General features: G+C 33.1%; 2 protein-coding genes across 2 annotated transcripts in view; one reads left to right on the top strand and one right to left on the bottom strand.

The window, feature by feature from the left end:
* The window catches only part of LOC127062608 (probable serine/threonine-protein kinase tsuA), a 34486-nt gene extending 32787 nt beyond the window's left edge, over positions 1 to 1699 (top strand). Inside the window, exon 3 of the mRNA XM_050991120.1 lies at positions 1 to 1699. This exon is cut by the window's left edge and continues 4087 nt beyond it. The gene's annotated coding sequence lies outside the window, so the exon portion shown is untranslated.
* A 10544-nt stretch (positions 1700 to 12243) lies between these two features.
* On the bottom strand, positions 12244 to 15065 carry LOC127062682 (xaa-Pro aminopeptidase ApepP). Its single transcript, XM_050991318.1, has 6 exons — positions 14849 to 15065; positions 13660 to 14781; positions 13250 to 13576; positions 13038 to 13168; positions 12787 to 12962; positions 12244 to 12669 (listed from the first exon to the last, which is right to left on the bottom strand). The coding sequence occupies exons 2-6, from the start codon at positions 14769 to 14771 to the stop codon at positions 12547 to 12549; spliced, it is 1869 nt and encodes a 622-aa protein (XP_050847275.1). The 5' UTR covers positions 14772 to 14781; positions 14849 to 15065; the 3' UTR covers positions 12244 to 12546.
* Positions 15066 to 15147: the final 82 nt, after the last annotated feature.

Below are 15147 nucleotides of genomic sequence, written 5' to 3'. Positions count from 1 at the left end.
ATACTCATCGAATGAGCGATAACATTCTTTGCGTCCTTCAACTTTTCTCAAGTCTTTCAATGCGATTTAACGCCGCGCGCGCGCGATAGCTTTTTAACTAAACTATTATCTCATCTTTCCCTATTTTATCCATCCTATATTATCAACCCTTTTCTTCCTCTCTCACAATCCTAATCATATCTTCGTGGCCTCCGAACACGATAAATCTCAGATATTATTTTTCATGTGTCTTATGTATCACTCGTATTTTTTTATTAATTTTTTTCTTTTCTTTTCTTTTCTTTTCTTTTCTTTTCTTTTCTTTTCTTTTCTTTATCTATCGGATTGATCGATTATAAGAAAATAATGTGTCAGAATTTTTAGTACTTCATATGGTAATAAATAAATAAATAATATTAATATTTTTTTTTGACTATAAATTCTGACACACCAGTTGATCGATCCAATATATTTTATTTTTTATGTTTATTATATTCTATTATTTCATTTTCTGTTTCTTTCGTCTCTATCAACCCCTCTCCCTCACCCAACCCTCCCACCTCGTACGTTATCTTTTTTTAATTTTTGCGTCCTCTCTCGTTGTATGTACTACCGTACACTATCAATACGCCAAAAAGAAAGAGGAAGAATATAAAAAGAAGGAAAAAAAAAGAAAAGCTAAAATGAAATGAATAAAGAAAAAAGAGAATTAAACGTATATAAACGTAGAACGCGAATAAAAGGGTATTTTATCACGATCATTGTTGTCAAATGAAATTTATCTTGTAAATATGTATATACCGTGTTATATGTATATATATATAAGAAAATATTTGTGTGCGTGCATATGTGTACGTGTGTGTATCTGATCGCGCAGACACTGTAAAATCTCCTTGCTTCCCTTTTACGATCCTTGCCTTCCCTTATTTACCCCCCTCCCTTCTATTCTTCCTCCCCCTTTTATTCCTCCCTCCTTGAAGAAATGATCGTCTATGTGTATACATATTATTTAGTGACGATTAATATTATGTATATGTTGCTCTATTTATTAACAAGACGTATATATATATATATATATAAATATTATATATATTGTTAAAATTAAAAAATGAGTATTTTTATTATATTATTATTATTATTATTATTATTATTATTATTATTATTATTATTATTATTATTATTATTATTATTATTATTATTATTTTTATGATTACGATAAATGACGACACAATGATGATGATGATGACAATTATTATTATTATGATTATCATTATTAATTATTATTATTATTATTATTATTATTATTATTATTACTATTATTATTATTATTACCATGTTAGATAAATATTTAATTATAGATATAAAGTGCAATGTTTCATCGCAGAAAGAAAACGATAAGAGAGAGAGTGTGTGTGTGTGTGTGTGTGCGTGCAAAAGTTGTATAAAAAGTGGGGAGAGAAAAATAAAAACAAAAATTTGCTGTGTACCTACGAGATAATTAAAAAAAATAAAAAAGAACACACACACATACACACACGAGTAAGAAAAACAAAAAACAAAAAAACCACACTCATGCGTTATTATATAGGCGGCAGCGCACCCGCAGCTTTTAAAAAGCATCTTCAATAAATAACACAAAAGACCTATCAGATATACATATACACGCACATATACATCCGTAACAGCATACATATATACAAATATACATACATACACGCGTTACCGTTCGAAGAAAGCTGCATGTATAGGCTAGTATGTTATGTTCTGGCGTGCCGCAAAGAAAATACTTTTTTTACACACGATATTATTCTATCTGCTAGATAAATTATATGTAATTATTATTATTATTATTATTATTATTATTATTATTATTATTATTATTATTATTATATTATATTATATTATGGTTATTATGATTATTATCATTATCATGATATGGTGCTCTAAAGTGCAATGCACGAAACATCTCCCGACTACCTGTATTATTCGTGTTATTTCGTCGTCGTTCGTCGCTTCCCGTCGATGCGCGGGAAAAATGTGAAACCGCGCAATGCGTGAGGCGTTGCTACGACGATATAATTAACAAAAAAATACAAAGTTAACAATGACAATGGCTGTTGTATATTACATTTAATACCGTATATTCTATTATCGTTACAACTCGTACGTACGTACATATATACGTACTTACATATAAATATAGAAATACATGTGTGTGTGTGTATATATATATATATATATACACCACCGAGTTGTCTTCTCTCCTGCCGACGTAGCAACGTTCAAATCTCTATTCGGATGTTCGATCGACGTTACGTTACATTAATAATTAATTAATATGTTGTACGTTAAAATCGTATTTCCATCTTCTTCTACTCCTCCTTCTTCTTCATGATCTTCATCCTTTCGTAATTTTACTCGAAATATAATCGATCTCAAGACGATCGCTGGATAAAGTTAATTAATAATTATAATAAAGAAGTTCGTGATGTGTGAAAAATTTATTCTTCCGCTTTGTTGTCTGCTTCTTGAAAAAACAACAACGACACAAGTTTCTACTTGCAAATTCGTTCCTCACAAATTCCTATTCTTCATTGAGTTTGTTTATACGTTTATATATATATAAAAAGAAAGTCAGAGAGAGAGAGAGAGAAAAGAAGACAAAAAAATATCTTTGCAAGAGGACAAAAAACTTCTTTCTTCGATGAATTCCTCTGTTTCAAATCTAGAAATCGCTTTAATATGAAATTACGTTGGTATTATGCTATAAGAAAAGAAAAAGGAGAAAAAAAAGATTATTTATTTTTTATTTACATCGAGGGAAAAATATTTTTCTTGTCTTTTTCTTTTTCTTTTTCTTTTTTCGTTTCAAATCGCTTCCAAACGAAATTATGCGTTAACATTATTATCCTATCTGGACATATATAATATATACGCCATTTTCACGATTTTCACGCTTTCCCGAGACTTCGATCCAGGACTCTTAAACGAAGAACGGCCATTAACAATAATAACCGGCCCGTCAAGAGTTGTTCCTTGTACGTACTTACATACTTACTTACACGCGGTTCTACGCATTTTCCACGCCACCTTTCACCGTAAACATGCGCGCCATCATTGAGTTTCAAACGCGACCGAACGACTGTTTTTTTCTTTTTCTTTTCTTTTTCTTTTATCTTTTTTTTTCTTTTTTGTTAATTTATTCCTTTTCTTCTCAATTTTATTTTATTACTTGTTTCGCTTTTACTCGTACCATGGGTGTTCATGGTTCTCTCGATCCATTTCTCTCTTATTGCGTAATATAAAACATTTTTATTGAAAGTAACATGCATTTCAATTTGAATTAGAAAAAAAGAGAACGGGAAGGAAAGAAGAGGAAAGAAAAGAAAAAAAAAGAAAAGAAAAATTCTTCAATGAATTTGATATTTTTTTCACATAAAAATAAATTAAATTTCTCATTAATATTTACGTTATTCTTTGGGAAATCTTTTATTGCATAATACGTTCTTATTGGAAGTAGCTTGAAATGAATTTGAAAAGAATTTAATAATTAAAAAAAAAAAAAATGAAAGAAGGAAAGAAAAGAAATTAAACAAAGCAAAATTCTTAAACAAATTTTTCGAATATATTATATATATATATATATATATATATATATATATATATATATATATACATATATTTTTTTTTGTCATGCAAAAATAAATTAGACCTCATTGACGTTTATCTCTCCTCGAGATTTCTTATCGCGAAAGTTTAAATCCCTTATTTCCTTCGTTAATTCTTTCACTTCGTCTTCCACCTACATCTCACGAAGAATATTCATCCTCTCTCTAAAGATAAGAATCGTCGACTGAAGAAGGGATAAAAGGAAATAGACGGATCAAAACGAAAAGAAAAGAAAAGAAATAAAATAAAATAAAATAAATAAGTAAAAAAAAAGGGACAAAAAAGAAAACAGGACTTCGTTTTACGCGATCAATCGACACACACGCGATCTTCCGCGTGTTTCGACTCAGCAACGTAGATCGGCCATGAATTCTTGAAATTTTATAAATTAGATCATTTTTAAAAAGAAGATTCGTGAAGGCTAATTAACGTGAAAATGAATTTTTCTATTTTACATTAATAATTTGAAAATGATCAAGTATTATTGCATTTGATAAACCAAATGATATAATTATTGACAGATTTATAAAAAAAACTCGGCCATAGTCTTTACAATTTCAGATAATATATAAATTCGGGAAGAAGTATTCATCGTTTATTTTCGTTAGTGGCAAACGTTAAAGCAGATTTATTTAACTTTACATTCGAGCGCATCCCGTTTTAACGTAGACCTGCATTTATTACATTTAAAACGAGGGATTAAAGCCAAAACTATCTTGTAAAATTAGAACGAGAGAACAACGAATTACGGTCATTTTCCAAAAACACGTTTGAACTGGATAATTAAATAGTCAGAATTTGCGAATTATTTCTGATACTAAAAAAAAAAAAACTGGATTAATCATAAGTAGTCGATACTTTTACCGATCAGACAGTGTAAGGAAAAAAAAAGGAAGAAATATAAAAAGATCATTATTCTTTGACGGAAAATTTTACGGAAAATTTTACACGGATGTTTTTCTCGAAATTGTATATTTTTACTTTATTTATTCTATTACTATATACATATACAAAGTAAATATCCACTATATACTATACTCCTCTATTATATTTATACTATACTATGCTATAATGCTGTGCTATTACTACTACATCGTACCATTATTACAAATATATATATATATATATATATAAAATCAAATTATATAATAACAGTATACAATATACTGAATAATATAAAACTATTACATAAGCATATACTATACACTCCACCAATTATTATTACTATTCCATATTATCTAACATCATTTATTTACAATTCTATACAAAATTAAAGAAATAAAAAAAAAAAGAAAAAGAAAATAGAGATAAAAACAAAATTCATCGTCCTTGCTCATTAACTAGCCAAGCTTCAATAATTACGATCACTTGTAAAAGACAAAAGAGAAGAACAAACAAAAAGCAGAAGACAGGAGAGAAATAGAGAGAAAAGGAGAAAGAAACGGAAAGATCTGTGAAAAGGAGGGAAAAAGAACAAGACAAAACAAAAATTACAAAAAGAAAGAAAAAGAAACGATCGGTAAGGAAAAGGCGCGGCTCGTAGTCGTATCGAACGTCGATCGATTTTTCGTTGGACGGGTTTAGGTCGGTCGCACCAGCCAGAGAGAACACGGTCCTCGTCGCAGCTACGGATATCGTGCAATGGTCCAGCGTGCGCGCACATACGCGCCTATATATGTAAGAGAGACGCGGAGCAAAGCGCCAAGAAGCGAGCAGGCTGTGAGAGCACGTCTATAAATAGGATCGCCGAGAGACCGAGATGAGGCCTCCTCTCGTGCTTCGTGATGTCTTTCTCTCTCTCTCTCTCTCTCTCTGTCTGTCTCTGTCTCTCTTTCTCTCTCTGTCTTTCTCTCTCTGTCTTTCTCACTCTTTCTCTCACTCTCTCGTTCTCTCTTTAGAGCGCGCGACCACCTCTACCTCCTTCCTCTCCACCCACCTCCCATCTCCCACCTCTCCTCCTTCTTCTTTCCTTCCTTCCCACCCGCGACACGTAGTATGTACTCTCTTGCTCTTTCTCTCTCTTTTTCTTTCTTTTTTTTTCTTTTTCCTTGAGAGTCCACCTTCGTGCTTGGACATCCCTCTAGACGCCGCGACGACGACGACGAAAACGACGAGGATGTCTCTCTCTTTCTCTCTCTTTTTCTTTTTCTTTTTCTTTTTCTTTCTTTCTTTCTTTCTTTCTTTTATGTGTCAAAATTTGAAATAATTTTAATGAGATTAATTGGAATGAATTTAATATACATACGCGTAGGTACTTATATATATTATATATATATATATGTATGTGTATGTATGTATATATATATAGATAGATAGATAGATAGATAGATACGTACGTAGATATAATTGATTTTCAAGTGAAAACTCTCGTACACGTTTATTATTTACACGAAACATTCATTTCGAACTCCTCGCGAATATTTCGTTATCAGTTTGAATTTGATTTACGTGTGTATCTTTATACACGATCGAGAGATATTACATAGATAAGTATGTAAATCGATAAGGGTTGAATAAAAGAAAAATAAATATTCATCGGATTAAATTCAGAACCAAGTTCTCCAGCTTAAGAGTCTTAAGATAGGAGAACGAAAAAGAAGAGAGAGAGAGAAGTAGTTGGGTTAAATAAGTGAGTCTATTACATATCACCCGACGATCGATTCCTTCGACTTCCTTCTCCTTCTCCTCCTCTTCCTTCCGTTACTTTCAAAGCCCTCTTTCCCCCTACCGTCTAACCACCCAACTCCTCCCTTCCAACCCCTCTTCATTTCTCAATCATGAGAAAACTAAAGGAGAGCTATATGTACGATATCGCCACAAACCACCCTCCCTCCTACCCCGAGCTCTCTTCATTCACACCACAGCTTAGGATGGTACTCGTCGAACTGTCGCATCGATCTTTCAAAATGGCATCAAAGCACAGGAGCGAGCGAAGCAGCCGGTAGAGCAGGCAAGCAAGCAGGCAAGCAGGCAGGCAGGCAAGCAAGTAAGCAAACAGGCAAGCAGGCAGGCAGGCAGGCCGGCCGGCGACCATCCAACCAGCCACACCCCGGACACGATTAAACCTGTTGCTGCTACGTCCATGGGGCCAACACTTTGCACGAGCGTGCACGCTCGTCTGCACGAAAGCACGACGAACTAGAAGTCGATAAAACAGAGAGAAAGAGAGGGAGAGAGAGAGAGGGGTAGACAGATAAATGGATAGATAGATTAATAGATAAATAGATAGATAGATGGATGAATAGATAAAGTGAGAGAGAGAGAGAGAAAGTTTTGATATATGCATGTATAAATATATATACATTAAAAAATATACTCTCTCTCTCTCTCTCTCTCTCTCGTTCATAGTACGCCTCCGTTCAGTAATTTCTCCTTCTCTTTATCATCCTAACCCCCAACTCGCATTACCTCCCCTATTTACGAAGCACCTCTTGCTCTTACCTTTGACATACCCTTACCATTTCAACCTTATCTGTAGCGATCGATACGCCACCAGCGGATGCGAAATATAACCAACCGTACGACGTATGCAGTGTGACGTACATAGAAGCGCTTCTCCCGCCTGATGTTCTTCCAATTCTCCATCGACCACAAGTATGTTATATGTATGTATTTATGTATACATGTATATATACATATATATGTATACGTAAATATAGTTACGTAGATAATAGAGATAGATAGATAGAGATAGAGAGAAAAAGAGAGAGAAAGGTTTTTTTTTTTTCCTTTTTTTTTCTTTCTTTTCTTTTTTTTTTCTTTTTTTTTTTTTTAATTTAAATTCTTAGAAACTATTCTTATTATGCTTTTTTGTCATGGAAATTTTTATGATTCTATAATTGGTACGATCGTTGTCGAATGAAAGCGAAGTAAGGTTAAAAAAGAAAGCAAAGTTTTTCCACGAATTACAAAATTATTGAGGTTAGAATTATATTCATACGGGTGATCAATTTTTTTTCTATTTTATTTTCTTTTTTCTTTTTTTCGTTTTCTTGTTATTCAGATCAGTGGTTATTTTTCGTTTTCCTCTTTTATTACTAAAGATAGGCAAATTAACGATTTCCAGGTATTTTAATTCGTGGGAGGAGGAAGAAGAAAGTCATATCTTTTTTTAATTAGATATGAGAGCATTGTTATGCATGATAAATAAGTTTTCTCATCATCCTCCCACATTAATCGTGTCCGATATTTTATGATATTAATATTTTACCGCTAAAGATCATTTAAAGAGATCGGAAACGGAATAATACGATGGCTGGATTAAAAATATTTAATGTAAATTATTTGCATATAATATACGCGAAATATCAATGTAAATAAAATTTTATCGTGATCCACGATCGTTTCATTTACTATATATATATGTATATATTTTATATATTATATTTATTATATGTATAAGTTATATACGAAAAGAATTAATATATATATATATATATATATATATATATATATATATATATAAATCTCCTATGTCACAAACGATGTATATATTATAGCGATTGACAACGATCTATCAGTCATCAACAATTTATGCTTTTATATATATACATGAAAAAAAAAAAAGAATCAGCTTTAGATTCGTGTAAAAAAATTTTTTACAAGCACGATATTATTCGTACCAAAATAAAAATGTCGGCTTAAAATTTCGATAAAAAATTGTCTGCGTACAAGAAGCAATTCGAATGATCCGATACGTAAAAGGTATAGATATACATATTTCGATAGGATTATAGTCTCGATTTAAAAAAAATAAAAGGAGAAGAAAGAAAAAAATGGACGACGATCGGTAACGATAACGTCGGCTAAGTCGTAACTCAACGTCAAAGAATGAGCGAGACAGCACGCCATCAGTGAAATATTCATTCTCTCGCTGATCCATCGAATATATATATATATATACGCACACATTTATTCTCTGAACCTTTATCAATAATAGCCCGTATATTCTGACGTGTTGTCGCGAGTACCGTTTCGCAAGGTCGCACTATCGACAAACGTCATTCACCGGTGATACGTTTATCGCACTACGTTTGGATTACGAGCTCCTCGTTGTTAATACCTACAGACATATATACTTACGTCTATACGTACTTACATACCTACATATGTATATGTACGTATGTATATATCTATGTACATACATACATACATATATGTACATCTATATACATATAAGAAGTTAAGTCGTCGCGCTACGAAGAAGTACGAAGGGCTGACGTTATCCGGTACACGGCTAGTACCTACTTACATTCTTCGTCTCATCGATCTCTCTCTCTTTCTAGAAACTAAAAGTTCGACGCATACTGTGGACAATATTTCTAGATACATATCTTTCTTTTAGATTTTTCTTTTCCAATGAAATACCAGTTAAAAGTTCGTTCGCAACTTGTAAGTGTAAAAAAAAAAAAAAGAAAAGGAAAAATCTATATAGTGATTGTATAAAAGAAAGAGAGAAAAAAAAAATAAAAAAGAAAGAAGGACGATTTCGATATCATTATTCTCAATTCGTTTTCTCGATCGAATATAACATTGAAAAATATCCGGCAGAAAATCTCTATATTTTGCTTAAATACTGGTTTATATTCCTGAAAATACGAGTAAAAAATAATTCTTGTTGTAATCGTAAAGAAGAATAAAGGAAAATAGAAAGAAGAAGATCTACAGGGTGATTTATAAAATAAAAAATAAAAAATAAACTATTATAGAAAGATAGAGAAAAAAAAGAAAGAGGGAGAGAGAGAGAGAGAGAGAGAGAGAGAAGGAAGGAAGGAAAAGGAAGACTCCAGGATAAATAAACTCACGGAATATTCCAGTTCATTTTCTCGATTGACGAGATTCACCTTTCCCTCCTCACTAACCTACCCACTATTTTATTCCGTTCTCGTAAAAAAAAGTACGTCAATGGGAAAAGAAAAAAAGAATGAGAGAAGAAGAGAGATGAAGATATATATATATATATACATATATATATATATATATATATAGAGAGAGAGAGAGAGAAAGAGAAAGAGGGAAAACAGATGGGGTGTGGAACAGGGTGGTGAGGTAAAAGTCATACAGAAGCGATAGTAACGCTGCTCTCGAGTGGGCGTTCACACAGAGTACGGGGTGAGAGCGAGAGATCGTCGAGCCAGGCAACAGCAGCATCCTCGAAAGTTCCCGCAGGGTTAGGGTTAGGGTCACGTCACCGACGTGGAGGCGCCGTATCACCACCACCGGTACATTACTATCACCGGCAGTATCATAGCTACCACCACCACCATCACCACCACCACCACTGTCATCACCACCAGTAACACCACCAGCAGTACCACCACCACCACCACCGATATCGAGAGAACGAGAAGATGGATAAAGGGGGAAGGGATGGAGAAACCGAGAGGGGTTCATTGAGGAACGGCACGTGTACGTTCGCGGTCGAAGTGGAAGTCACGGTCGGTCAGGGGTAGGGACGTAGAGAGAAAGAGAAAGAGAGAGAAAGAGATAGAGATAGAGATAGACGACAAGGGTTGCCAGGCAGCACGCTCGAACGGGTTGCCCCTGACGACTGGTTGCGTCACTGCGGCGCTGCGTGACGTCACGCGACGCCACTGCCCTTGACCGGCCAGATAACACGTACACATACCCTTGCCAACGCACACAAAACCATACGTATATATCTATATACACATATATATCGTAAAAGAAAGAAACCGGGGAGAGCGTCCTCTCGACCCCTACGGAACACCACCCCACCACAAATGACGCGTTCACCTGCGACTTTAAATCGACTTAACCGACTACCACCTTTCTCACCTCTCTCCCTTCCCTCTTATCCCCTACTCATCATCCAAACCCGATAGTGTTGAGCGACGATACGTTGATTACTTTCGAAAGGGAGATAGAGAAAGAGATAGAGATAGAGGGAATGTTAAAACGGGACGCGTACGTTGGCGTTACTATTTCGAGAACTCGAGAGCCGTTTACCGCTTGATATAACATTCCGCTCATTGTCTCCGTTCCGTATCGATTGTTGCGCTTTACCCTTCTCTCTCTCTCCCTCTCTCTCTCTCTCTCTCTCTCTTTCTTTTTCTCATGTACACAGGCACACCCCGCCAAAGGGAATCCTCCATTCTCGTCGGTGAAACATTTTCCATTTAAAATGAGATTCTTTTATATTAGAAATTTATTTGAACAAGCAACAATCTTTCTTTCTTCGATATTCTCTCTTCTAGAATATCTTCGATCTATCGAAATATATCCTTTCAAATAGACATTTTATTAATAGCACATTTACGTAACCATTGAAATCAACCGATCGATGTCAAACTGAACTTGTTATATCCATGTATGTATGTATGTATGTATATATGTATGTATGTATGTATGTATGTATGTATGTATGTATGTATGTAATAATACACTGCGTCGTTTCTGTCTTGTCGAAATGAATTTCTAATCCAAGTGACTTCGCGATTCTCATTTATGTACTTAATAATAAAACTTTATTACATCGCGTTTTCATTGAAATAGCTTGACATTATCAAGCACTCTTTCAACGTTGTTCATCCATTTTATCTCGTGGCTTATCCTTCAGTCACGTCGTCTAAGCCAAAGGGATTCCCTTGCGTGTTTTATATAGTCGCTTTTAATGCGTCAAATGATCTCTTATACCCTGCATTTATCACGCACGTGTGTGTATTAGATATAAATATATATATATATATGTACATATATACGAAGCACGTACGTACATATATCGTGTGTATATGTATTTATACAATATACTTATACCTAACTTACCAGCTGACATTCGTCCGTTCATTCACTTCGTTCATCCATTCATAAAACCTACGTAACGTGACGCGCATGCGCACGCCTACTCGTTATCAGAATTCGATGGTACGCTTGAAATCCGCAAAAATTAACGGGAGGGATAATGGGGGTTGTAATCTTCGTATTCATGTTCTCAAACGTTTTAATACGCAAGCATATATATATATATATATATATATATATATGTCATTTCATAGAAACGATATAATGTATTAAATTCATGAAATGCAGATAGATCATTAAAATGAAGTCATCATTTCTACGTAAACGTATGTAAGTACGATGTTGTGTAATTTATATAACGATTACTCGAGTTACCTCTTCGTGTTAAAATATGTATATGTGTATATATATATATATATATATATATATATGTATGTATGTATGTATGTATGTATATATGTATGTATTAGATCTATGATAAATTTCACACTCACGTGCTACTAATGTCGTAATCGATCCACGTGAATTATATCAAAACATGTCTGCTTCTTGCTCGATCGTTCTAGCGTAAAGTTATAACTACTGTACCGTATTAATGGCTTTAATTAAACGCAGTCGTTCTTAATTTAGTTTTTAGAATACACGCTCGATTGTATTCGATATCTAAGAAAATTTTTTATCGAATTTTTTATCGTTAAAAATATTACCGTTCACTCTCTTTTAATCGTATTATTATTATTATTATTATTCATTTATTTTTTTATAACGAAGATACAATTTTTATACATCATTTTTCTGAAAATAATGAAGATATAAATACAAAAACGATCTGTCGTGGATTCGTATAGAAAATTTTATTGAAAAAGGAAAAAATATATTTATATATAGTCCAAATTTTATATAAAGGAAAATGGAAAACATTTTTTAAACATAATAACAAAAATTCATCTTACGTTCTTATTTAAATCAGTTTTATAACATGATATCACAAATGTATACAAAATATCCCCCATTAGAATCGGCGTATACATTGTAAAAATATTATCGATGTGAATATTACAAAAATCTCTTATGAAAGTCATAATTCTTTTTTTTTCTCCCTCTCCATTTAGAATCATCACAGAGTTATATATATTATTATTTGCTTATAGGTTGCGTTTCTCTTTTAAGCCATTGAAGCGCTTGAACATTTTCAGGATCCTGGAGCAAAGGACTCAATGTTTTCAGACATTTCGCATGATAATTATTTAAATAATTAATCTGTAATTATAAAATAATTCGTATCAATAATTTTATACTTAATTAATATGATCATCGTTCGATCTAATATAAGTCTTTTTTTATTTTTGTAAGAAATAAAAATGAGAATAAACGTACCTCTTCGTTCGTCAATAAAGAGACATCGAGCAAATTGGTTTGAATTGGAACAAGTGTTACAGTTTCAAATGTAAGAAACTTGATATTTTTAAATTTATATGGAGTTTTCGCTGTTACAACTAGCTCTATGTTCTCTAATCTGATACCAAATTCTTTATCTTCGTAATATCCTGGTTCTAAAGAGAAATCGCCTATATTAAATAATGTTTACAAAAATGAAATCTCAATAAATAATAATCGTTTCAATTTACCATTAGATAAAAACATTCCTGGTTGTAAGCCAGGATCATCGGGATACGGTTTCCAAGATATACCAATTGGTTGTTCATGAACATTTAAATAGGATCCTATTCCATGTCCCGTACCGTGTAAATAATTAAGTCTGCAATTTTTTTTTTTTATACAAATTTACAAATTTACATATGTATATCAAAGTAAGATATTCGAATAAATATATACACACCCGACACTCCATAAACTTTCACGCGCTAAAGTATCCAAATAATTGCCTTTTGTTTTTAAAGGAAAGATTGTAGACGATAAACGACATTGCCCTTTGAACACTCGTGTAAAACACTCTCGTTGATAATCCGTAGGTACGCCGAAATGTATAGTTCGTGTGACATCTGTAGTTCCATCTTTGTATTGCGCTCCTGAGTCGCATAGATAAAATTCTTTGTCCGTAATTGGAACGTCTGTTTCTGGAGATGGTGCATAATGAATAATGGCACCGTGTGGACCAACCGACGAAATAGTAGTAAAACTTAAACCGACGTAGTGCTTTTGCTCCCTTGAAAAATAAAAAGAGTACGTAGTAAATGGAACAAAAACGTATGATATTAATGGAAACATTTATATAGTTTAAATACTCACGTTCTAAATTTTTCAAGTTGACTCGCTCCAGAAATCTCTGTAACATGTTCCTTTTTATTTTTTATTTTATCCTCTAACCAAGCAAAATACTTTATAAGTGCAACCGCATCGCGTATGTGAGCAGCTTTCATTCCTTCTATTTCTATAGGATTTTTAATTGCCTTAGCTATACTGACAGGAGAAATAGCTATATGCTTGTTCATATCTCCACAATCAGAATGAATAGCGTAGCTAGAGCCATTACTTATCCATACCAAATCGTTTGTACAATAAGCTGCTTTTTGTTTTAAAAAGCTATGTATATCGTTGTATGGGTGGAAAGTAGGATTCACCCCTTCATTTTTTAATTGTTGTTGCGCTGGTTCTGTTAATCTAGTAACATCCACAAACATATGTACTTCTTCCATAGTAATAACCACAAATGCAAAGAATACAGGATTATAAGGAATGTCAGAACCTCTTAAATTTAAAAGGTATGCAACCTCATCCAGAGCAGTAATAATAAGTATTTTGGCACTATTCAGTTTCATAGTGTCGCGACACAAATTAATTTTTTCGCCTGCACTTTTACCAGAAAAATGCAGTGATTGAGGGAGGATATTGTTTGCCGCAGGTAATGGTTGTTCATTGCCCCATACTTTATCTACCAAATTTTCTTCAAGTGGTAGCAAGGTATGTCCTGCAGCAACCAGGGCAGTGTGCAATGTAACCCATTTTGTGTAACTTAATAAATTTGGATCTGCACCGACCACAGATTTTGGCGGCAAATTAGAAGCCAACCAAGCTTGCATGGTAGGTGTCTCTAATAAACCTTCTTTCATAAGAGTCCATTCTTCTGATGGATCTAATTCTTCTGTAGCTTGAGTAAAATATCTTCCGTCCGTCCAAAGTAATGCTTTGTCTGTGGTAATAACTGCTGTACCAAGAGATCCGGTAAATCCACTTATAAATTTAAGCCTTTGATCGTGTTCTCGTAAGTATTCGGACTGATGAGCATCCTCTGAATTTACAACAATAGCTTGAATTCCTTCTTCTTTAATAGCACCAATCTGAATATTTTTCATTAATTCTCGAAGCTTTGCTAATTTTATAGCACCAGTTCTTCGTGCCATATTGCGATATCTGTGTTACAAAAGTAAAAGGTCAGAAAATCAGAAATAACGATTAAATAAGTCGTACAAGTACTAACCTTAAAAAATAATCTTTTGTTTTGTACAACTTAAATCCCTCAATACTACTTTACCTATTTTAATATTCACAAACTATTAAATTATTTTATATTACTTTTGCAATCATAAGATTGTCAAAAGATATTCAGAAGAAAAAGGCTTTTATCAGATAATGTTTATCAACACAGAGATAACTCTAAATATAATTTCAAATATTTAACGAATATACTGATTTGTATTCATAGAAGAATTAAAAATTTTAAACGTATTCATTTGAAAAATTAACTACTCTATATACGGTATCACATATGTACAATAT

The sequence above is a fragment of the Vespula vulgaris genome, chromosome 3, assembly GCF_905475345.1.
Source record: "Vespula vulgaris chromosome 3, iyVesVulg1.1, whole genome shotgun sequence".
NCBI lineage: Eukaryota > Metazoa > Arthropoda > Insecta > Hymenoptera > Vespidae > Vespula > Vespula vulgaris.
The sequence above is the reverse complement of the archived record's forward strand: the minus strand, read 5'-3'. Positions and strand labels throughout refer to the sequence as shown.